This window comes from Pteropus alecto, unplaced genomic scaffold (genome assembly GCF_000325575.1).
Source record: "Pteropus alecto unplaced genomic scaffold, ASM32557v1 scaffold101, whole genome shotgun sequence".
NCBI lineage: Eukaryota > Metazoa > Chordata > Mammalia > Chiroptera > Pteropodidae > Pteropus > Pteropus alecto.
Window position 1 is genome coordinate 16,610,852 of NW_006432945.1, and position 25,110 is coordinate 16,635,961.

At 42.7% G+C, this 25,110-nt stretch overlaps 2 protein-coding genes across 3 annotated transcripts in view; one reads left to right on the forward strand and one right to left on the reverse strand.

Annotated features, from left to right (window-relative positions):
• Positions 1 to 8,511, reverse strand: part of BLZF1 (basic leucine zipper nuclear factor 1) — a 13,867-nt gene extending 5,356 nt beyond the window's left edge. The window contains exons 1-4 of the mRNA XM_015586146.2: positions 8,173 to 8,511; positions 7,066 to 7,138; positions 2,371 to 2,822; positions 844 to 1,056 (exon numbers count right to left, since the gene is read on the reverse strand). Coding sequence (XP_015441632.1) covers positions 844 to 1,056; positions 2,371 to 2,822; positions 7,066 to 7,096 — 696 coding nt within the window. The 5' untranslated portion in view covers positions 7,097 to 7,138; positions 8,173 to 8,511. The remainder of the gene's footprint in view (positions 1 to 843; positions 1,057 to 2,370; positions 2,823 to 7,065; positions 7,139 to 8,172) is intronic.
• Positions 8,512 to 8,551: 40 nt separating this feature from the next.
• NME7 (NME/NM23 family member 7) overlaps positions 8,552 to 25,110 on the forward strand; it is a 90,502-nt gene continuing 73,943 nt past the window's right edge. The window contains exons 1-3 of one of the 2 annotated variants that reach the window (XM_006907823.1): positions 8,552 to 8,790; positions 19,015 to 19,122; positions 19,784 to 19,950. In XM_006907823.1, coding sequence (XP_006907885.1) covers positions 8,788 to 8,790; positions 19,015 to 19,122; positions 19,784 to 19,950 — 278 coding nt within the window. In that variant the 5' untranslated portion in view covers positions 8,552 to 8,787. The remainder of the gene's footprint in view (positions 8,791 to 19,014; positions 19,123 to 19,783; positions 19,951 to 25,110) is intronic. The other variant, XM_025043902.1, reaches the window with a different exon arrangement.

Genomic DNA, 25,110 nt, shown 5'->3' on the forward strand with positions numbered 1-25,110 from the left:
AAAGACTCGGCTCTTATGCAAGAATCCTCTGACAGTAACAGGACAGAGGAGTTAACGTGCTGCCTTTGTGACTGTCATCTTTAAAAGCTTACAAAGAAGCTTTGACACAGTCAAACTACTACTGTTTTTAAATCTTCACTAGGAAGCGCTTAAAATGTCTACTAATGAGCTGAGAACTCATTAAAGGGGTTCAATTAAAATATTCATTTACAAAATGACCAAGGAGATGGTTCTTTTACTTTCCTTATGCAGTGACTTTTGGAATGTACCTCAACAATCTTACTCCAGACTTTTATTGCTCTTAGAATGTTACTATCAGTTTTGATCAAGATGTTAAAAAAGTTACATATTGCGATACTCTGTACAATAGACTTGCCTCTTAAGCTGTTCAGTGAGAATTAACTTAACGTTCATGCTAAGACGATGAACAGGAAGTTCATTTCCCCAAAGAGCGCCCTGTCCCAGCACCATGAGAAACGGACTTTAAGAGTACAGTCAATTACTAGGAAGTATCACAGATGTTAAGACACGAAGAAACGCCTTCCTGAAAGGTTATTCATCAATGAAAGTACAGCCTGGACGCCTGTGGTGTTTTGTGAGAAATCTGCAGATGATGGAATTTAATTCAAGAGCATCATCTGCTGGGATGAGGGAAGCTCTTTCTGAAAGCACTTCTCCATTTAGGGAGACTGCATGCCCATCCACAGCGGGGAGCACTCACATCGTCGATTATACACGAAGTACTTTAATAACGTGGGTCAGGATTTTTCACACGACAATCTACTTTCTCATGTTAGGGGTCAAAATCTGACAGACCAAAACTAGCACAGGAAATACCACTTAAAACAGAAAATACCTGCTCGCGAGGAATTTACTTCGCCATACGTCACACTGTATTGACATCCGCTCTAGCTGTTCGGCAAGCTGAGCTGTGTTTCGCCCTAGAGCTTCATTTTCTAAAATAAGCTGATTTTTCTCGCGCGCTAGACGTTCAAAGTGATACTGAAGATCATCCCCAACAGAAGCCACCAGCAACTTTTTTAACTCACGATTGACCTAGAAGGCATATGATCAATGTAACAGGCTCAAAGTAGTGTCAGTGACTTTAATGTAGCAAAATGAACAAAAGGGAAATGTTTGTGTAATTTGTACCTCCATTACTTAAAGTGTAGATTAAAAAGTGATATTAAATACTTAAGTTTCATAATATATATACATATATACACAAACCATGTGGTTTATAACCCATGTGGTTATAAATTGAGCTTCTTCTAAAGAGTATAAATCATTATCGTAAAAATTACAAACTGTTTCCAGTCAACACTTAAAAACAAAAAAATAAATTTTGTTAAAAAATATGACAGACTGTTTTATGTGATTTCTAATATTATTCAACATTTAAAAATTAATTTTGTTGTGCCCTAGGAGTTTTACTTTTGAGAATTTAAGCAAAGGAAGGTATTCAGGGTATGGACAAGCACGTTCTGTACATTGTTACTGTAAATACAAAAAATTAAAATGTAAATGTCCAATAACAGGTGTTGGTACATGGTGCAGCCACTGAAGAACAGTTACTATAATAATGATATTGTAATAGAATATTCTGTGACATAAAACATTAATAACCAAAAAAGTGGGTTATAAAACAAAAATAGCACATATAATTATGCAGTTATATCTGCATGGTCTGATTATAGGTGGTACTATTTTGTTTTTCTGTATTTTCCAACATGTTCATAAATAAATATGACTTTTATAATTAGAAATTAGTCATTTAAACATGTATTACAATATATCTGAGTAAGCAACACTAACCATGGTGTCAGCACGACTAACATCTAGCAAAAGGATGTCCGTCTAATAGGAAAGGAAGTGGAGGGTGAGGCAGTGTTTATTAAGATGTAAAGGTTAAAGAACCACAGTTAAGCACGATACATAGTTTTCCATTTGTGATGATGAGACCACTACTTACCGCGCCATTCTCTTTATTCCAAGCATTAGGTACAGAGGTAAAAGGGCTTGGAATTTATGGATCCTTAAAACAGGGGTTGCTAATGAGTCAGTTTCAAAGGCTGACTCGGTCTGGAAGCTTATAACTGTAACCTCCTCACCACTAGGTGGTCTTGCCCAGAGCACCTCACGCGCCCATCTTCAACCTACCTGGTTTAGAGTATGAGTTCCCAACATGATCTAGTTCTACCAGAGGCCCTGAGAGAGTGTGAAATTTAAGAGGAAGCTTTCTAGAGAGATGACGGGCTATAGCGAATGGCAACTGCCTTCCCAAGAGGAAGTGCAGTTTCTGAACACGCGGGCTTAGAAAGGGCCAGGTGTGAAGAGCATCCGCATTGGGGCCCGCGAGGCGGTTCTCACCTCTGTCTGCACTCGGAGCTGGTTCGAAAGACCTTCTTTGTCCTGGAGTAACCTCCTTTCAGAGTTCTTGAGCTTTGCCAATACGTTCTTCACCTCTGAGAGCTCCTTCCGAGGCTCCACAGCTCCCTCTGCCTGACCAAGGAGCTCTCCTTTATGAAGCCCTAGAGACTGCACCTTTGCATTTCTGTTGGGGATGACGTGGGTTATGGCTGCTTTGGGCACTAATATTCTGACAGCTTCGACTTGCACTGCTTTTTCAGTGAGAATCTTCCCCAGCTGAAGGACTCCCGGGCTCTCCGCTCTCTTCCGCGGACTCTGAAGGGCGGGAAGCTTTGTGGGGTGGACTCCGGCGGTGATTGTGGGGTGGACTCCGGCGGTGATCTCGGCTTTAGGCGGCTCCTCTGTTTCCATTCCATCCCCCGCTCCTCGGACTGGGGCCGAAGCAGGGGCGACTGAAAAAGGGAGAACACAGCCTAACTACGTACTGAAAAGAAATGCCAGAAGGCCGACACCGCTTTACCCTACATTCCGAATTACTGGCACTCACAGGAATGGAAAAATTCAGAGTAAAAAGTAATTTTCAAAACAACCGTGTGTCCAAAAAAAGACAAACGAAGTCCCACAGGTTCAAGCTTCCCTTAAGTAAATGGTTTCTGTCTTGTTAGAAAATGCACAAGGTTTGGAATCAGAGTATCTGGTCCTGACTTCCGTCCACTTCCTGGCATGACCCGAGGTGAACGATTTAACCCTCTGGGAATCTCAGTTTCCTAATCTGCAAAACGGAGATGGTTACAACTGTGCCGCAGGGTTGTGGTAAGAAAATACAAAACGATCAAGCGCCTGGCACACTGTAGACCACGATGTTAGCTAAACGTAAGCATCAGCTAAATATACGCGTATTTGGAACCTGTTACCTAAAATAGACTCATCTGTTTTTGTGAACTCTTGGCAAAGAATGCTTTGCACAAACTACCCAACCCGACTATTCACCATTTTCTCTCCGAGGCCTCTAATCAGGCCCTTGTTCCTGCTATTTCTTGTTCTCTTAAATGGCTTCTTTCCCCCTCTCTTTTTTTTTTGCGCCACTCACTGTGATTCTAAGTTACCCTAAGGAGTCAGCTTCAGCTCCACTCTGTGTAGTAAATCTTCCCACCCTCTGACTGCCTGCAGCACACACTGCACTCACTAGCGTTCAGTTTGAAACTTAACCGTGAACCCTAGTGATCATTTTAAGGATTTTGCACATGCTAATTTCACTTTCCCAATAGGTCTTATAAGCACATTGAGGGCAAGTGGAAGGTACCTGGTGTTACAGAAATTAATGAACTTCAGGATTAGCCAGATCTGGGTTTGAAGTACCACCATTACTACCAGACAAACCTGGACAAAATCCTACAATTATCTTAGCTTCACTTTTAACTTCTATGAAATGAATTTAATAATATTGACATCTGGGTAGTATTAAACTTGAATATTAAATGAGAAAATATTAAGTAACAAATAACCAACACTTACAAAAGACCATATACAAAACACTATGTTAATTACTTTACATATAACTCGTTTAATCCTTACAATAGGCCTTGAGGTAGCTATGAACAGCTTTATTTCATAGATGAAGAAAATGAGGCACAAAGAGGCTCAGAAACTGGCTGAGGGCCACACCACACAGCCAGTAAGTAGAAGAGACAGAATTCAATTCTGAGCAGTCTGTCTGCAAAGACTGAGGCCTTAACCACTGCATGTACTGCCTCTTTAAGTGTCTTGAAGTCCAAGTTCACACAAGTAAATAGCAGGTGTTCAATAAGTGGTACCTTCTAACCCTTTCTTCCAAAATGCTTACTACACTGCCACACACGTTCACCAAACTAATCTGCTCAACTGAAATAAATTACCTTCTCTCCTACAAGCCAAACCTGGCTAGCCATCCTTGCTTCGGATAATTTTCAGAAGGCAGCTATGCTCACTACTCATGACCACTGCTCCAGGCAAATCGCAGAAACATCTTTCCCCACTTCTGCCTCACCTCAAACTGAGTAGCATAAGGAGTTTCACTGAGATGCCTTTCTCCAAGGAAGGGTTAACTTCACTGACTCCAGACAGTAGTGGCTTCGAGCCTAGAAAGAACGGATGACATACTAGAAAGAACAGGAAGCGCAAGATGGAGGACAGGAGTTCCAGCAGGATGTAAGTGCCACGAGGTATGGACTTCGTGTCCCGTTTACTGCTATACTTAGTAGAGCGCCTCACTCCGAGCGCGCTATCCTGACGAAACAGTGATAACGAGGCGCGTGAAGGACGAGCACACATAGTCCAGCGACGGTTCTCGTGATGCCCGTGATCTAATGCAGGACTTCGCAGTAAACACGAATTTACGCCAAGTGTTTAGAATGCTGTTTGGCACAGGAAGCACTCACTAAATGTTTGCTCCTATTGCTTTTATTATTATTATTTTTAAACATCCCTAATAAACTTTGGGAAGGAAGTTTAATTAATGGCATAAAGTATAATTCTGACTTTTATGCTTTTATACTAAAGTCTTACAAAGTTATATCTCCAGATTCTAGAACAATTTTTTCATTTACGAGCTTTTTGGGGACTTTTTCCTATATATATGGCAATGCACTTGGAATCCCAAGTTATGTTACTTAGGAGGTGGAAAGACATCAGGGCTCTAGTGTTTTAATTTACAAAACGTTACAATGAAATGTTTTGTCATTTATATAATAAGTGTTAACTAAAACATCCCTTGGGCCTTAGGACCAACTCTACTTTCAAAAAGATGAACAAAGTGATACTTCAGAAAGTAAAATAAAGGTTTGGTATACTGGTTTGCACTGTAGCACATCAGCATTGAGAAGGAGAATTTCCACTGAACTGTTTTAAAAATAAAGGCCTGTTCCCATGTTTGTAAAATCTGCTTTTCAGTTTGTCCAGCTCTATCTCATACTGATTTAATTTTAACACAAAGACATTCTGGTATTTCGAAGTAATGTAGAATCATAAATTAACTACAGATTGAAACATCAACGGGCATTGAACAGAAATCTTTTCAAACAAAATACGTCATAAAATTCCAATCAAGAGAGTCAACCAACTTGGTTCGACCAAAATTTAGTTTTAACTTTATTTAAACGTTCTACCTACTCAAGCCTTTGTGAGTACCAAAGCCTTTATGAGTACCTGTACATCACGTGGCGGCTCCCTCTCTGTAACGAGGGCGCTTCTAGCTAACATGATGGGCGAGGAGAGTGGGAGTCGGGGGCCTTCCATTTTCTCACCCAGTAACTTACCTTTTATAATTCTATTTTTCCTTGTGACACACGTAGAAACCTTTATTACATACGCACTAGGCACAATCCAGGACACATTCATGAGCAGTTACCTCCTCTCAAGTGGGAGACAACGATCTGTGGTACCAGCTCCATAATTATGAGTGATGCTTAAGGAAAGCAAAACATCGACCCACGTCTTTCTCCACTGATGGGAATCAACAAAACAATTCTCCAACTGTTCATCAACATTACTTCTATCTGTGACCACTTACCAAAGAATTAAAACATATCGAAGGTTTACGGCTCATTCTTACTGCCTTCCCCAAGGCAGTGAAATGTAGGGAACTCAATCTAAAATAGGGGTTGGCAAACTTTTTCTATAAAGGGCCAGATAATAAATATGTTAGGCTTTGTGGGCCATGACACAGAACTGGAGATATTACATAGGTACTTATATAAGAAGAGAAAAAACAAAATTTTAAAGATGAAATTCAAACAATAATAATAAATTTTTTGGAAAACAGGTCTAATAATGAGAATAGATTTTTAATTTGGGATAACACTTGGCTTAAGTGTCTAGTATTTTTATAATAGTATGAAATGTTACAGAGAAGACAAGCAAGGCAGGACTAAAAAGTAACTCTTGTAGTTAGCGAGTGTAAAGACTTGAATTGTGTCCCCCCTCCCCAAATATTCGTATGTGGAAGTCTTGACCCGCCATACCTCTGAAAGTGACCCTATCTGGAAACAGGGTCAATGCAGATATAGCTAATTAAGATGCAGTCACACTGGACTAAGGTGGGCTCCTGATTCAATGTGACTGCCATCCTTACAAAAAGAGGAAATTGGGACACAGCCATACACAGGACGATTGCCATGTGAACGTAAAGGAAGAAATCAGCATGATCAAAAGCCAAGGAATACCAAAAATTGCCAGCAAACCACCAGAAACTAGAGAGTGGCTTGGAACAGATCCTTCCCTAGTGCCCTCAGAGGGGGCATGGTCCTGCCAACACCTCGATCTTGGACTTCTAGCCTCTAGAACTGTGAGAGGATAATTTTCTTTTGTTTAAGCCACCAGTCTGTGATACTCTGTCACAGCAGCCGTAGCAAACCAATGCAACAAGAAAGAGATCTTTTATATCCGCCCTTTGCCCACCTAGTTTAATCTTCCAGTGGATAGAGAACATAGCTATGTTAACAGCATAGTCATCTAATAAGTACCATGAATGATGTCAACACTCAACCGTACATACCTGAAATGCAAGCACTGCATCACAAAACAAACATGAAGAGATCTGAAACACAGATGATTCCCCAGGGCTCTATGAGATTTAGCTACCTGGCTCAAACATCCCTTCATCCTACCGTCAAAAATGTCGTGTTTCAAAAACAATTACCATCGAAAGAAAAGACTTACCTTTAGTTTCTAAACTCTCAAGAGTGGTCATTTTTTAACCAATGAATGCACCCCAAGACTTCTACTGAAAAACCTAAAAATGTATAAAGAGAAAATTAAAACAATATAATATAAACACATTCACTCGGTCCCTGTAATTTAAATATGATATTCTTCCTGCTTCTGTATTCGGTAACATGCATTTAGAAAGGAAGTGTCCCTCATGTCCCTTTAATAACAGGTGATATCTCAAAAAAGAAAAAAAAAATTAGGTGTGGTTTACTTTCAAATTTATTTCACTGTTGTCCTCACCAGTATACTCTAAATTATGGGATATATGTCCTGAATTTTAGTTCAGAAATAGCACTGAAGCGACTGCAGGAGCTTTTGTATCACTGCTATGAAAACAGAAATTTTAAAGTAATTAGAGTAATTACTTTCTCAGGAAACATTATTGACATTAATTTATTCACTACGTATGTCAGAGAGGAGCTTCTGTTTAGATGTTTAGCAAGCAACAAAATATTCATAACTCAATTTTTCACTTTCTTGGTAATAAAATTAAAACGCCATAGCATACGCTTTCAGAAATGTACACATGATCTTACAGTGTAGACCAAGACTCACTGGAGAACACGAGAAGAAAGGTGCCGCTAATGCCGTATTAATATAGTATGAGCTGTACCCTATAGAGACAACTGGTTCCACCACAAAAATGATCGCTCTGAGTACTCGCTATAACTCGGCACAGGGTCTTCCATGACTATCCTCCTCACCAGGCACAAACCCTCCTTCTGCTGCTCTGAAAACAGGTCTCCAAAGTCCCTTCGAATGAGCAACGAGCCCTGAAACCGCGCTGGGAAGATGCACGGCGAAACCGACAAGCACACGCGTGTCTGCCGGCAAACACCGAGAAGCGGGTGGCGGTGGGTGCGCAGGTGGAAACGGGCGTGCAGGCGGCAGGTGTGGGAGCGACACCTTCTGCCGTCCGGCCGAGTCGTGACCGAAGTTCCGTCCCCGTCTGGGCGACCTTTCCCCAGATCCACGGCGGCCGAACGCCGAGCTCCAACCCAGCCCTCCGCCCCTGCCAGCAGCCGCTTCGCTCCGGCAGCCCGTCGTGGGGCTTACCTCTGAGAGTCTCACCCTTCCAGTCCCGGGGGGCTTCCCGTCCCAGGTTCTCCGGCCCGGTATCACTGGCACAGCCTCTTCCGTTCGGAGCCCACCCGCCCAGGCCTTCCCCGCATCAATGTCTAGCTCACTACTAACCACTTCCGGTTCTTACTCAGGGTTTCGTTTCCAGAATACGTTCCCCAGAGAAAAAGGTAAACGCACTCCGTGGTGCGTTTAAACTCAAGTAACGCAGACCGTACGGTGTGAGGCTTTAGTGAGCGAGAACTGGATAGATACTTGTTTAAAAATAAACTATAATATTCGGATACGGCCGCATAGCGGCTTGAACTTCCGGGTCATCTGTCAACCAAACGGAAGTGACGACACTGGAAAGAAGTAATCGATGTCCCGTCGCCCCGGGCATGGCATGAAGGGGCGGGCCTGCCGGCTGGGTGGGCGGAGCTTCTATTACTCCCAGCCACTAGGGATGAGGGGGCGGGGCCGTGGCGTCCCACGCAGCGTCCGGCCGTAGGCGGGGCTCTGTTGCCGGAGTAACCGGGCGTTGGTGTTGGTGCTGGCATCTGTCGTCGTGTCCCGGCGTCACCTATTTCCTTGTGCTGAGCTCCTGAGACTATGGTGAGTGCTAGGCAAGGCCAGAGGAACAGCTTCGGGGTTTTGATTACGCAGCGTCCGGGTCCAGCTCCTGGGGCGTGTGGACACTCGAGGCTTCCCCGTCTCTTCCACTTGAGCCCCATTGTCTTTTTTTTCGGGGAGCTGTCCCTGCGATTTCCTCGCAGCACCCTGAATTCCACTCTGGCACTGCTGAGCCTGTAGAGTAATGTAAGGGAAAGCTTAGGGGTACCTTTAAAGCTTTTGCTATGTCATTTTTCATTCATTGAGTTTCCGGGTTCCTTTAACTTGCGAATATATATAAATACAAAGTTATGTATACTAATATCAACATCGATTCCTTAAATTTTCCAGAGGGCATTGCAAACAGGATAGGGATCTACGTCACAGTGGCTTATTGTTCAGGGTAAAGCCTCGTGCTTAGCAAAAGCTTTTTTCCCGCTTTCTTGTAAACGTTTTTGCTTGTTGATCCAGATGCCCCTTTCGGTGTGCCGTGAATGGGCGCAAAATCTACACATTTGGTGACTTTTTGGAAGTACGTGATGTATTCTTATTAGTAGAATTTTTAAGCGAATTCCTTTTGGTTTAACCTTTTCAGACGTATATTTTTAAAAGTGTACGTCTTTTTGTTCCCCCAGATGTACGTGCCCTTCAGCCACACTTCTCCATTTGCCCTAAAAGCTCCTGCACTTCCTTCTTTGTTCAGATGACACCTCGTAGGAGAGGACCCCCTGTCCACCCCGGCTAAAGTAGCATCTCCAGTTACTCTTGTCCCCCTCACCCTTCTGCACCTTCTTTTCTTCACTTTAGCACCCGACAAATGCATCGCACAGCTGCAATTTTAATAGTGGCTGATAGCTACATAATGTTTTCCCTTTTTTAAATGCATTTAAGGTTTTCAACTAACTCCCAGTGCCCCTCAGACGTAGGTATTGCGTGCATGCTTGGAGAAGGAAGAGAGGCACAAATATTGAGGCAAGACGAGTGATGCTCTGAAAACATAGTTGAAAAGAAGCATACTTTCCACTGACGTTCCCCTAGTCACTTGGTAGAGCCCCGGTGTGGGGAACTATTTTTGATCAAGGGCTCTTCATCACCAGAGATAATCTAGAATTCTAAGTCAAAAACAGTGGACTCTTCTATTCTGAGAGAGAGCTCTAGATTCATTCATTCATTGGACAATATTTTTAAGTCCCTATTCCATGTGGGGCGCTGTTCTAGGCACCCAGATATAGTAATGAATGACAAAGTCCAGCTCATATGGAGCTAACCTTTCTAGGGATAGGGAGTCACACAATAAACAAATAAACATAATGTAATGTTAGATGTTGGTGTTAGGAAAAAATTATGAGAGAAGAGAGTGAAGAGTGTGTGTGTGTGTGTGTGTGTGTGTGTGTGTGTGTGTGTGTTGGGGTGGGGAGGGGTTGGCCTTTAGCTGGACGATCAAGGAAGTGTCTCCAGATCAGTGACACTGGAACAGAGACGTGAATGAAGCGAGGCCTGGTCATTCTAGCAGTAGAGAGGTCCAGGTATTGGGGGCAGGGACAGCAACTGCAAGGATTCTGAGGTGGGAGCTTGCTTGGTTTGTCCAGCCACCAATGAGAAAGCCAGAATAAGGGTGAAGGAGAGAGGCAGACATGTGGTCCAGAGGTAGCCTCGGGCCAGATCACAGAGGCCCCATGCGGTATGAAATCATGAAGCCTTAGAAGTAGAAGGGACTTTGGAGTTTTGTAATACTGGTGTTTCTGGAGCTGAGGCTGTGATCATTGGTAGATATTGAACTCTAAATTATGAACAGCAGCTAGCCTTTAAAAAACAGTATAAAATATTAGTACATTGTACATACTGAAGATCAGAATTGTTTCATGGGACTTTTTTTCAGTTGTGTGTGTTAATTCTAATGGAAATCGCAGTTCTTACTATAGGTTCTGGTAAAGAAAAAAAAAAGAGAGAATGTTTGTGAGCCCCCGACCTAGTCTTATCCCCAAATTTTATAGATGAGACTAAGTTGGGAAGTACTCCTGTCTTCTGGTCAGCGTGCTGCCTTTGCTCCCATACTGTGCTCCCTCCTGTCTGGCGCAGCACCTGTTTTTGGGAGGGAGAGAGGAAGAGGGAGAGTGAAAGAGGGAGAGAGAGAAAGAAGAAAGGAGGAAGGTAGGTGGACGGAGAGAGAGAAGGAAGAAAGGAGGAAGGTAGGTGGACGGAGAGAGAGAAGTAAGGAAGGAGGAAGGTAGGTGGAGGGAGAGAGAGAGCCCGAATTTGGTAGAGAAAAGAGAAACACCCAAGGCTGAGAGAGAAGCGGTGACATCTCTGCCTTGCCTGTCCCTCTTTCTGTCTCTGCCATCCCCTCCGAGGCCCTAGTCTCCTGGGAAGGCAGTGCTGGTGGAGAACAGGGTCCATCCACTTTCGAAGACACCATAGGGTGTTTACCTCTAACCCACTCCCTGGTTCTCCCCGTGAGGACTCAGCCATGTGCTGAGGACAGTGGACTCCAGGAGGGCCCGGCTGATTTCTTGTGTTCCTTTGTGTTCCCGGGCCTGGCCACTGGAGGCCCTCAGTAATGATTTGCTTAAAAAAATAATGCACTGAACTGTCAAGAGACTGTTCCTATGTGTTACAGCGAAATTCTTATACAATGAATCCGTAATCTTAAAACAAAATTAGGCTCCAAAGAGAATTTTGGAGAATTTTCAAGGATTAAAAAAAGATTCTCACACACGCGCACACACACACACACACACACACACACACACACAAACTAAACCATTTTTTAATATCATGAGGAACATATTCTTTTAATAGTTTAACAGGATTTTTAAAATCATTGTTTTTAATTCTTTAAAACCTTGTTGTGTCATTTACTAGATGTTAGAAAGCCACTAAGTGAAGAGAATTCCCTGAATGTCACTCATCTTCCGTAAGAGTAGCTGTTGGAGCCTGATAATTTCTTCAGTGGCTGAAAAAAAGCTTTAAACTTACTTGAGGCTTGTCGGGGGAGGAATCAAAAAAGAACTCAGCTGAGGTCCTTTTTTATGCAAAGGATTAGAGAGAAATGAAATTATTGATGTGTTGCCTTTTCATTAAAACAGTTCTGGAAGCCCTAGTGACTGGATATATTAAAAAGCAAAAGAAACTTAACTTACAAATCAGAGTGGGAAACCTATTTTTCTTCATTGTCAATATTTATCATTTACTAAATGCCTACTATATGTTAAGTTCTTTTTCGTATAAGGAAACCGTCTCAGGTTTTTAAAAACCACTGAGGATTCTGCAGCCAGTAAGTGACAGGGCCCAGCCTTGAATCCGTTTATCCTGGGAACCCATGCTCTTTCTAGTCTACTGCAATTGGGGCCAAGACGTTTAGGTTTTTAAATTATGGGGAGTAAATGTTTTCTGCTTTTCTGTGGCTATACAAAGAGGTGGAGACTGTTTTCTTCCTTTTTGAAAACTGAATTTCTAGAGCACATGAGTGATACCAATTTCCTTCAAAAAATCAATTCCTATTTTGATATTCAATTAGAACTTCTGCAAAATTATAATGATTTAATATATAATTAAGGGGCTTAAATCAAGGAGTGTTTGTGGAATGGCTGAGGCCCGGATATGGTGAAATCCACATTGAACACTAGGTGGCACTGCTCCACCGTTGGACTTATTTCAGGAACCAGGTCCTTAAAGATTTATTAGTTGCTTATGACTTTAATCATATTGATGTGGCATATGAACATTGTTCATCTAGAAAGCACAGAGTGTACGGTATCACAGATTATTTCTCATAAAGTCAAAGACACACACTTTTCTCTTTCATAAATTAGAAACCGGAAGCCAAAACGATGAAAAGATAGATGATCTCCTTTGGGATTCAACTTGAAAATGTTTTTTCAGAATCTGTTATTGCACTAAAAAATATCCCTTATCTTGTTTAAAGGAAACCCAAAACAGTAAGCTACTAAATTAAAATAGCCCGTGAATCACATGGGAGCATAAAGGCGAAAGCGTTCCGAGAGGCAGAAGAGATTACCCAGATCTGTAACTCTCCAGGTGACCTGTCTGATGGTCATCCTTCTAACCCTGCTGACACTGTCCAGGCTTTCGCCATTTTTACAGAGGCACGTTCATGCTTACAGCCCCTCGAATCTGCGTCACTTGACCATGCCACGTAGTATTTTCTCCAAGGCCTGATCCTCAGTGAAACACAGACTCCTTCCTTTTCTCTGCAGTTCGGTACAACATTGTAGCGGTGGTTCGAACCATTGCAGTCAGGTGAGAAACAAAGAGTTAATAGTGTCTCCGTTCGGAAGTGTCACTGTGGGTCGTAGCGGGACCCAGGTACGGTACACGTACTCAGCTGGGATAGTTGAAAAGTTTACTAGAGACTAGTTACAAAGGTGTGGGCAGAGTTAGACAAGCTGACGATGGATGGTTCCGTGCCAGGGGCGGGGCTGGCCACAGCGGTGGCCGGTTCCCGCCCCCGGGGCCTGCCCGCAAACGGAGGGAGGGAGCTGCGGGAGAGCATCCAGGATGGAGGGCGGACTGGCAGGCCCTGCGGGCGTCGGTGGAGGGCAGCGCCTGGCCCCCAGATGCGGTCTGGCAGGGAAGCAGTGAGGAGAAAAAGTTACCTAGATTTCACTCTTCTTCTTTGAATCTTCAGCCCCTGTGCCCCGCTGGCCAGACCCAAGTGCACGTCAAGGGCGAGAGGGTCGGGGCAGGCTGGCTGGCCAGGCTCGGAGCAGGTGGGAGAGCTGCAGAGCGGAGGTCCGCAGGGACCAAGGGAAAATGGCCAGCACGTCCACTTCCGGGCCTGGTGGTGCGGGGGCTGCGGGATGAGGCCTAACGAGGGTTGGCCTGGAGTCCTCGTGACCTTGACAATATCTATTCAGATCAAAAAAACGTAAAGATACCATTCATATTATAATCTTCCACGTTATCAGATGATGTTTAGCCCAATGATACAGTTTTCTGACCTAGTATCAGTGATCAGTGTAAAATTGCCTAAGTATTCTCTTGCCACTATAGTTAGACCCAGTATTTCTTTTTCGATCCAGAACCATTTCTCTCGTTGGAGTATTATGCTTCGGTTAATTGTTGACAGCTGGTCTCTGGTGGGTGACTCTTGTCCTGGAGTTACTTAATGCTTTATCAAGGATGTTTTTTTAGGGTGCTAGCCAGAGAAGCCATTCTTACCCAAATGAGTAAAAAAAGATGTCCTCTTTCAGAATCTTTATGGAAATAGAAATGAACAGACCTACAGACAAAGGGCTGTTGGGTTGCTTTTTCTTTTAATCTCGTCGAATTTTTGCTGTTTTCGTAAGATCTAGTGTTGAACATGTTTATCCTTTCGATCTTTATTTGGGTAGTTTTTATTTGATTCTTTTCCCTCAGGTCTCAGAGCTAGGAAAGTCACTTTGGAATTTCAAAAGAAAAAAATTGATGTCGTTTCTGTCCCCCAGAAGCTCCTCATTTGGCAAAGCCGACGTGCTAGGGTGACAAGCCAGTGAGTGTCCTACTGTGAGGACATCAGTCCCAGCCATCAGGAAACAGGGGTCTTTGTTGAGTGCCGCTACTTAAGTCGTAAGACTCTTGCCAAGTCACTGCACTTCTTTGACCTTCTGTTTCCTTATCAGAAATGTTCTTTTGATCTCTGACATTCCGTGAAAATCAAATTGCAAGTGCAGAAATATCAGTTGGCAGAGGGTTGGTCTGGGAAGACTTCACAGGAATTCTAGTTTTCCTTAAAGTATAAAGCAGAGTTCAGCCTGGCTTTTCAGATAACGGGTTTTCTGAGTTCGTGGCACGTGTGGGTTTAAGTTCATGGCAGTGGTCTGCGGAAGTCTGAGAGGAAGGCCTTTCAAGGACTCTCTAGGGCCTGAGCTGAGAAAGGCTTAAAAAGTCCTTTCTTCGCTGAAACCGGATGTGTGTCTTTCTCAATGGTGCTCTCTAGTCCGATCAGTTTCCTGATTTACACTTACACTATGGGAATGATTCTTTTCTGGCATTTTTCACTCTTTGACAGTTTAGTGGACACTAAGTTGAAAGAGCATCCACAGGTGGGGAACACGTGAGTGTGTGTTCGTGTGCTGCTGCACTGACGTTTTTCTGTTAAAGACAAACAACGATGGCTTCGACTTCTGAGATATTATCTCAAATGACTTTTTTTTTAAAGAAAATACAATCTTGGAAATATGTGGACACCTCACGTTGAACATCGTATTTTTCACGAATGGAGAAGACATTTGGCCTTAAACTGTAATTCTTTTTAAAGATAAGAGTGATTGTAACAGTTCTACTTAGTTGCTAAGGAATTTAAGCGGAATGAATAATTAACTAAATTTAATAATTCACCTGCCTTTTTCTCTTGACGTGTCTGTGTGTCTGACTTTATCAGCGAGAAGCACCAAGCTGGAGTCCCACACGAAGGCTCTCTTCCCCTGAGTTCACCTTCTGCTCACCTTTCCGCGTGGGTCATGCAGGGAGCAAGAGCCTGCTGAGAACAGTCTGGAAAGGCTCGAACCGGTTCTGGCCATGCCAGAGCAAACTTAATATGTGACACAGTCCGATGTAAGGGAAATCCTTGGCCCTCCAAGGAGCCCTGGACAAAGGCTGTTTGGTAAAGGTTCAGTACCAAGCGAGTTACTGCTTGAAGTCCAGCCTGTGATAATGGGGAAATGTAAACCTTTTGGTTGTTACCTGTTCGTTTCTATTACACTTATCACCGCGGCATCTAAGGCAATAGGAATCGCTGCATTTATTCGCCTGCTCTGTCCGGTGATGAATCTTTAATGAACCACTGTGTTCTCAGAATGTCCGAGGCTCATTGACCCTCGCTGGAAGCAGCTGGCTTGAGGTGGCAGGTTCTCATGTACTGTGAGTTTCTATTATGTCACTCAGAGTGGCCGTAAGTCCATGCAGACTTAAACTCTAGAAGCTTGTTGAACTGTCCACTTTCTCATCTATATAGTTTACTCCAGAATGTCTGTGAAGTCACACAGAAGCAGATAATTGGCTCAAAATAGATTGAGGCCAGTTTCTGACTCTTAATCGTACAAATTCTGAAAATCAGGTTTCTAGTCAGTTCAAGACTGTTTTCCGTGATGTAGCCTATAAATGTGTTTCAATGTGATTTAAGGAAGTGTGATATTGTGAAGTAATTTTCCCTGAAATACAGCATCATCGAGTGCAAGGTACATTTTCAAGGCATCGATAGAATTCCAAGTTGACAATATGGCCTGGCTTTTATGGTTGTCATATTTTCTGAGATCTGATTCGTTTTAATTGGCAGTGAAATCGAAAGGGTTTGGTTTCAGGTTCTGGAGGGCGAGCAGACAGGGCAGCCTCGGCCGGCCGCTGAGCCCCTTCTCGGCACTCTCGGGAGTGGTTAAGAGCAGGGGGCCTGGGTTCCCCTGTTTATATGCTGTGCCACCTTGGGTGTGTTTTTTAACTGAGTCTTAGTTCCATTGTCCTTAAAAGGGAGATGACAGTACCATCTCTCTCCTAATGTCGTTTGTTTAAAATCCACAAGTGTTTAGAACTATGCAGTCAGAACACAGCAAGCACCTAACAGAAAGTGCCAGCTCTTAACCTATGCCTCTCGCTGTTGATGTCACAGTGACTCGGCATGGTTTGTTCATGTATGTGGGTTTTACATCAAGGATCGTTTCTTGGAATTCACAGAATGTGTCGCAGAGCTCAGCACCAGAAAAACGGTCGATAAACATTTTTGGAATGAGGAAGAGAGTGCATGGCTAGAGTATCTGATCACCTGTGGTCCGTTTTTCCCCCAGTTTTTTTTATTGTGGTACAATATGCGGGACATAAAGTTTGCTGTCCTAAACCTCTTGAGTGCACCGTTCAGGGCTGTTAAACACATGCACGAAGTTGTGCAGCCACCACCGCCGTCACCACCGTCACCTGTCATCTTGTAGCACTGAGACTCCACAACCAGCAAACAGAACCCCCGTTCCCTCCTCCCCAGCCCCTGGCAACCACCGTTCTTCTTTGTTGCTCAGATTTTGACTACTCCAGGGACCTCACGTAAGTGGGATTATACAGTGTATATATATTTTTTGTGACCAGCTTATTTTACTTAGCATTATGTTCTCAAGGTTCATTTTGTGGCACGTGTCAGAATTTCTTTCCTTTTTAAGGCTGAGTAATATTCCATCGTATGTACATACCACATTGTGTTTATCCATCACCCATTAATGCTACGTGGGTTGCTATTAAGATGAATATTATTTAAATGTTAGCCTCATGATCGTATTTCTCTACTCAGAATGTTCACTGGCTCAGTGAACCACAAGTTTCGTTTTGTTTTTAAAATGTAGGTATATCACTTGGCCAGCTCTCCATGTCCTCCTGCAAGCTGCTTCCTCTCAGGTTTTCAGCGGCACCATGCTTGCTCTTGTGACTTTTGTCATGATCGTATGAGTTACTTTTCTTCTAATGCCTGTAGTTTCATGTCACACGGCCTATCTCTGAATTGTTTTTGTATTGCACTTTCGCTGTAGTTTTACGTGTATTGGTCTTTGTCATTTTAGGATGATTGCAAAGCACCTGGGGATTAGGATTGCTATTTTGACCTCCGGACATGGCCCTCGCCCCCACCTAGGACCTCTGGCTGAGTCTCAAGGGTGGGGCTTATTCTGTCCCTCTGTCGATTCAGTCTATACAGAACCTGCTGAAGGTCATCTCATGTCAAAGGAACCCACACTATCAGCATACGTGATAAGCCTCTTGTTACATTATTAAAAATAGAAAATCTGAGGGTGAACTTTTACGATAATCAGACGGGAGATAAGAGGTCGTGCCCTGTGACACCTGTCTTCTCTCCCTCCCCACCGCTGCTGTTTGTAGGTGTCGGGGGTGAGTCCCGCCTGAAAGGGATGGGCCTGGCAGGAGCTTGGAAAGTACTGTTCTGTTTGTTCATTGATTAATTAAAATTAGGCTTATTTGAATAGGAAAAAAAAATGTGTGATTTGGCCAATGTACATTAATAAAAACCTATACATGTGTTAGTGACAACTGGACATGCAGCCTCTACTATTAGAATCGATGAGTGAATTATTACATGAAAGGAACCCATTCATATTCCCTAACCAGAGAATCGGACGCTAAATCCAGAATTAGCGGCAAAACTCCTAGACCCCTTTCTTCCTCCTGCCTTCATTTGCTTAGTGTAATAAAAAACTTTTGGGGGCTAAGATATTTTTAATAACATTTGATGGGAAGTCCTGCTTAATAGGAAAGGAAAGGGGACCACTCTGGTTTTTTTCATTTAATCCTGTGTGGTAGCCATAAGGATGCACTTCACAGACCTCCCACTAGAGGGAGCCTGATGACCAAGGGCCCAGCCTTGTGTTCGCAGCGCAAGGCTGCCTTTGCACGCAGGACTTGCTTCCCAAGGATGGCCCCCAGCCAGGCGGGAGGAGCAGGGATGTCCTGGAAGGCGAGGAACCCTCTCCGAGGGCCTTGCCGAGCCCCTCGTGGAAGGCACAGCAACCCAGGGGAGTCCCACGGAGCCTTCCTTTCCTCCTCCCGCCTCTCAGGCTCAGACTTGTGTTGAGATCTCTGCCGCTTTTATCTTATAGGAATTTCCCTCACAGAATTTCTCTTACAGGAATAAAATTCTTGCATGTTTAGTCCTGTCTTGGCATCGCCTCTGCTTCTCAGAGGACCGAGACTTGCACATTCTCCTATGATTCCTATAAAAAAGATGCTATGATGTGAAATTACTAGGGAGAGAAGATGTTTGCTATGATTTTAACGACAATATGCTAATACTGCTAGAGTCTTAAATTTAGAAAAGTTAAAACTTCATGTAATTGACAGCTAGCCTCAGAATTTTTTTTTTTTCACAGCCGTTTACTTTGATTGCTTATATGTAAACTTGCTTTCGGAAGGACTGAATTATTATTGTAGTCAGATCCAGAGTCCACATTTTACAAAATCGTTCCTCGACATGACCGGACGGCTGCATAGCATTAAGCAGTTTGTAAGTTGTGTTTGAGATATCCAAGGATATTTAATAAGAAATTAGAAGGAAATCTTTCTGAGGGTGTGTTGATAACTGATATATTGTAGAAAAGCAGAATAATTCAATGTAACGGATAAGTAGTAACAGATTAGTTTGTTGCACATATTTGCTCATTTTTGCTTTTAATCCATATGATTTATACAAGAGTTCATATTTCATATGTTAGTGTTAAAATCCCTTTTTTTTTTTTCTTGCAGAATCATAGCGAAAGGTTCGTTTTCATTACAGAGTGGTATGATCCAAATGCCTCACTTTATCGACGTTATGAGCTTTTGTATTACCCAGAGGACGGATCTGTTGAAATGGTAAATGAGCTTTTCTTTGCTTGAAAGTTGGGGAGGGAGTGAAGGTGTGATAGGGAGGGGAACGGGTTGCCTTTACATAAAAACATGTTTTTGTCTCTATATATTTTTTACGGGAATTATTTTTTTGGTATTATAATTCTAATACAAGATGATAGTTTTGTGTCTTTATTTTTAAATGTCAAAAAATAGGAATTCATAGTTTTTGGTCAGAAGACTGAAATAGAATTCTTCATGGTTTGGATTAAGCAATAGTCAATACATGGTTATAGATGGAGATGATCATGGTCATAAATATGCCATCAGTATTGAAGGCTGTTATCTGCTGGCTGTTGGGTTTTGTGTAGGCAAGAAAACAGAAATTTGGGATTTCTCTGGGCTTTCAGAGGTTCTGATTTGCTGAAATGATTTGGCAATAAACAAATCTTTCTATTTAGGGCTTTTTAAAGTATTAAATTTGTAATAAGTTTTTATGTTATTACCGGAATTGACTAGGACATGCAGAAGTTATAGTATAAAAGAAATTATGATTTGTATTTGTAGCAAAAACGAAACCAAATGTAACCTATGTTTAATACAGCAGAACTAAGAACTATATCTACTTTATAAGATTAACATTCCCGACTGGTAATTATTTGTTCTATCGTATTATTTTTGGTTCTAGCATGATGTGAAGAATCATCGCACCTTTTTAAAGCGGACCAAATATGACGACCTTCACCTGGAAGATTTATTTATAGGCAACAAAGTGAATGTCTTTTCTCGACAACTGGTGCTCACTGACTACGGGGATCAATACACAGCCCGTCAGTTGGGCAGTAGGAAGGAAAAGTAAGAAAGCAATTGTAGAATCCTTTTTCATTCTGAAAACATTTGGTTTGTCTCAGGATCACATGGACCACATTCTGTGATTTGCTCTTTACTCGGGTAACAAGATGATGGCCATAGTCTTAGGCACTGAATATTGTCTGAAGGAAAAATTGCAAACTTTATACACCCTCACCATCCTTTGTGACATGCATCTAACTGGAAACTGAGAGTATTTGACTAGAAAAAGGCTTGGTGTATAGGATAAATATGGCTTATCGGAAATAAAAGTAGTGAGTCCCATAAGCTCAGCGGGAGCTCAGAAGAAGGCACTTTCTTGGGGAAGAGCAGGAAAGGCCTCGTGGAGGAGTTTGAGCCGGACCGTGAAAGACGGGTTGAATTTTCACACGGTTGGGTCAAGTACGGGGAACTCGGGCCAGAGGAGTGAGTGTGAGCCAAGGCCCAAGGGCAGGAGTCGTGTGTCGTGCACTGGGAAGAGCTCACAGTTCTGTTCGACTAGCTTGGTGGTTAAAAGACTTTACAATTCAGTTTGTGAAATAGCCTGAGTCAGGATGGCAGCACTGGGCGTGAAGAGGGAGGAGGAATGCCTCAGGGAGCAGAAGTAGGCCGAGGGGTGATGGCAAGCCTTGGGGACCCTTAGCCATTCCCGTGTCATGCCAGGGGTTGAAACGACCTGCGTGTGTCCTTTATTTAAGCCCCACAGCAACCGAACAAAAAAGATTCTGTTGTCATTATCCTACTTCTCAGGGGAAGAAGCTGGGCTTAGGGATGTTATGGCCCAGGGCTGAGGCGAGGCCCAGGCTCAGGTGGGAGGGCCCCATGTGGGCCTCAGGCGGGCGGGACCTGGTGGTCCTTTCTGCAGCGATTCCTTTTCAGGTCCCCTGAGGTGTGTCTCCTATAAACACGTCTAGGTCTTTAAGAAAGAAATCAATCTGCAAACCTCTACATTGTCACTGGTAACACTAGTGCCTGTACATTTAGGCGTGTTATTAGTATTTTTGTACTAACAGCTATTCTTTTACTGCTTTTCTTGTTTTTCGTTTTTTTTCTTTGGTTGGTTGATGCGCAGGTGTGTGTCAGTCAGATCAAGTTTGTGAATTGTGTTCATATCTTTCACGTAATTACTAAATATTTTTGTCAGCTTATTCCATCAGTTACCAAGGTTTCGTTAAAGTTTCCCATGCCACTTGCCATTTGTCTATTTCTCCTTGTTTTCGTTAAAGTTTCCCATGGTTAAAGGTCTAAAAGACAAGCTACAAAATTTCATCAGGAAACAGAAAACTATAAGCTGTAAATAATAAACATGGAGATTTGAAAAAGAATCTATTAGAAGATCTAGTAATAAAAATACAATACATACGCCGTAAAGCCTTCTTGAAATGTCCTGAAAGCATGAACCAGACCAACGGTTTGACCGAAGACACGCTGCAGCTAAAGAAAGAATTTTGAACAGATTCCCATGCCACTTGCCATTTGTCTATTTCTCCTTGTCGTTATGTTAGTTTTTATGTTATAATTTTGAGAATGTGTCACCAGGTTTTAAAATTATTGTATCTTCTCGGTAAATTGAACCTTTTGTTATTCTGAAGACATCATCTTTATCTCTATCAATACAATTTTTCCTTACAGTCTGCTTCGTCTGATAGTTAATGTTTGCACAGTGTGCCTTTTTCCAAACGTTCAGTACCCTATTCTAAATATGCCTTTCTAAATAACTTTAGTATTCTGTTTTTTTAAATTCGGTCTGGTATTCTTTGTCCTTGACTGACTTTTTAGAAATCCAGTAATCCAGCTTTATAATCTTCATCTTTTACTATATACCACTTATATTAATGGAACGACTAATATATTTGCAGTTCCCTCTGCCATCTGATCCTGTGCTTTTTCTACCGCTTGGTTTGTTCTATTACTATTATTTTGTTCCTTTTCTGACTTATTTTGGATTGGTTAAGGATCCATTTTTTCCCTATTGGTTTGAAAGGTGTAGAAACTACAGCGGGGTGTTTGACTTATGAAAGCCTAGAGTTAACCAATATCATTATCTTCCTCCCTGAAACTATAAGAACCGTAAAACAGTTTAGCTGAGTTTTCTGCCTTGCTGAATTATTTCTGCGGAATTATGTCATTTTTGCTGTGTATTTTTTCCTGTTCATTTTGTGAATCTAATGATTCATTATTGTTTTATATTATCGGTATTCGATCGGATTTTACCACTTCTATTACTTTTGTCTCAGACATTCTTTTGGGGATGATTTTAGTTTTGCTTAAATTAGATTTTTAAAAGGATTTCCATTAGAGTGTGTCCACTGGTAGAGAATTTTCAGTTTGTCCTCATCTCTAAGAGTCTTCGTGTCACTTACATCCTCGAAACCACCCTCTCATCTGTGACATGTTTTTCTTTGTGCTTCATTCTGAATCTGTTCAAAATTCTTTCTTTAGCTGCAGCGTGTCTTCGGTCAAACCGTTGGTCTGGTTCATGCTTTTGTTATTGTATTTTTATCACTAGATCTTCTAATAGATTCTTTTTCAAATCTCCATGTTTATTATTTACAGCTTATAGTTTTCTGTTTCCTGATGAAATTTTGTAGCTTGTCTTGTAGACCTTTAACCATCGCTGGCACAGTCATCTTATGATCCAGATCTGATCATGTGACTATTTCTAAAGGTTTTTATATTTTCAGACACTCGCATCTGAGGCATCTCTCTGTTCTGTGCTGTTTCTTCTGCCTCCCTCCGTGTTGTTGTTTTTCCACTTGTGCGTGCGTGTGCGTGCGTGTGCGTGCGTGTGTGTGCGTGTGCGTGCGTGTGCGGATATCTTTGGTGGTGATCGCCATGATTGCACGTGTGTGGATGCCTGTATCGGTGTATGTGTGTGTCGTGTATTATTACGTCAACTATTTGAGGTGCAAGATGCAGTTCACTTCTTCCTAGGGAGGAACTGCGTTCGCTTTGGGCGTTTCCTCGGAGGCCTTGGCAGCGACCCGGATGACTGTTAAGTTCACAGGTAGATGGTCCCAGGCCACCCAGGCAAAGGGAACTTGTGCCACCAGACCCTGCAAGGCCCGGTCCTGTCTGGCTCACCCTCAGGCTACAGCCGTGGTCCCACAGTATTGCAGGGAGCCCCCTCCGTGGGGTCCTCCTCCCCCGCCTGGCGGTGTGGTACAGATCAAGTCCAGATGGGCCAGATGGGCGGTGCTGCCGGTGCGACTTTCCTCCGCATGTTTCTGGGTCCCTATTTTTCTTTCGCTTTTGTGACGATAACGGTTTAGTATCGTGTCAATTTATCTTTGCTTTTAAAAACCATTTTTATAATTACCCACCGTTTTCGGTTCTCAGTGGAAGGATTGCTCTGAGTGGCTTTGTCGCTGTTGTCACCAGAGAGCTCGGGCTCAGCAGGTGCCTCGCAGGAGACTGCTCCTTTTCCCCCAGAGAGCACGCACCCACGTTGCACTGGCAAAGACACATGAACCATAAATCAGGCCTAAGGTTGATGTTTTAGGATGGGTTTTTATATGCTTAGGGAAAACATGAATACCTTCAGAAACGTTTACATAAATTAGAGTGGATCAGAGTTTACGCACAGCTTCCGGTAGGCGGGCGGCATCCAGAGCGCGCAGCATCGTGCTGTGTGGGATGCTGTGTGGGATGCTGCGTGGGATGCTGTGAGGGATGCTAAGTGGGATGCTGCGTGGGATGCCGCTTGTGCGGTTTACTGAGCACATCTGTGTTCGCTGCAGTTTTTGTTCAGAGCCTGAAGGTGTATGAAGAACGTATTTTTTGCTCGGCTCTGTGAAAACTGTTATTTTCCAGAAATTTCTATCCTGTCTTAGTTTTGTGAAGCCTGGCCAAACTCTTTTCACTCTCCACTAAGAAGTTTTAATCGTAAAAGAACGATTTTCATATTTTTTTGATTTTCTTTTGAGAGCATCTCATGCTGCATCCTACAGAGCACGCCTCAGCGTAGGTAGAGGTAGATTGTCATGGTGATGGCCCCCAGGTATCTGTGTCCTTGTCTGGTCCCCTCTCACACTGACTCTGGACTTCACCACGTGATTTGCATTGGCCAAAGGGATAGCAGCAAACATGTCTCAAGGGGATGCTTGATAAGTGCTTGAACACTGGACACCATGTGGCTGTGTGCAAAGCAGCCTGGACTAGCCTCCTTCAGGATGGAACACGGCAAGGGGAGAGAAGCCATGTCTCCAGCAGACTCTCCCTGCCCCAGCCAAATGCAGCTGAGCGAATGATCCCAGGTGAATCCCAGATGCCCGGTGCCCAGCCAGCTTACAGAATCTCGAGAAACTGTTTTAAGCCACTACGTTTTGGGTGGTTTGCTCCGCAGCAACAGATGGCAGCAGCATTACTGAGATGGCTTTGTGCGCCTTGGTCTCTGCGCATGCCCCTTTCGTTTTTAAATAACGTGATTCCTGATGCTTCTCTTGTTTTCCTTACAAAATACATTTGAATTATTATGTACCGAACAATTAAGCAGTGAGGACATGACAGGAATTTATTTAGAGTAATTATTCATAGTAATCAATCCTCTGTCTTCTGTAGGCATTTAAAGAGAAAATGAGACTGTGTTTTAAACTGTCAGTTCTGTATTTTCCACGTTCTCGTTCACAGAAATTGGTGACTGCTGATGCAGTAGATATTTTCTTTAAGAGCTATGGTTCACGAAAGTTCTTGTAGAATCTGGCATAAACAACGGGTTAGTTTGGCTTCTATATAAATAATGTGAGCTAAAAAGCGACCAGTTTTCATTGTGTCTTCAGTGAAGCCCTATGATATAAAATACTATAAATGACTTATTTGCTTCGAAATAAAGAAAAAAGATAGACTGGTATAGCCTGTAATAAATAGGCTAATATGAACAAGTTTTGTTTTTTAAAAGTGTTAAAAGCCAGCCGTAAGTTAGACCCACTGTAAGTAAGGATATTTGAATTATGAGATGCTCAGCTAAGTTCGTCTCATTGGTGAAAAAAGCCAACTATGAGGAGGCCAAGCATTTGCTTTTGATGGAGTTTTTGAATTAATGGCAGTGTGTTGGAACGATTGAAACTAAAGAGAAGGTGGCGTCAATTCTTTGTCATAGTTTTGTGTGTCATATAAACTGAATTAGTTCAGGTAATCTGATTTTTATCTTGCATCTGCAAATATTTC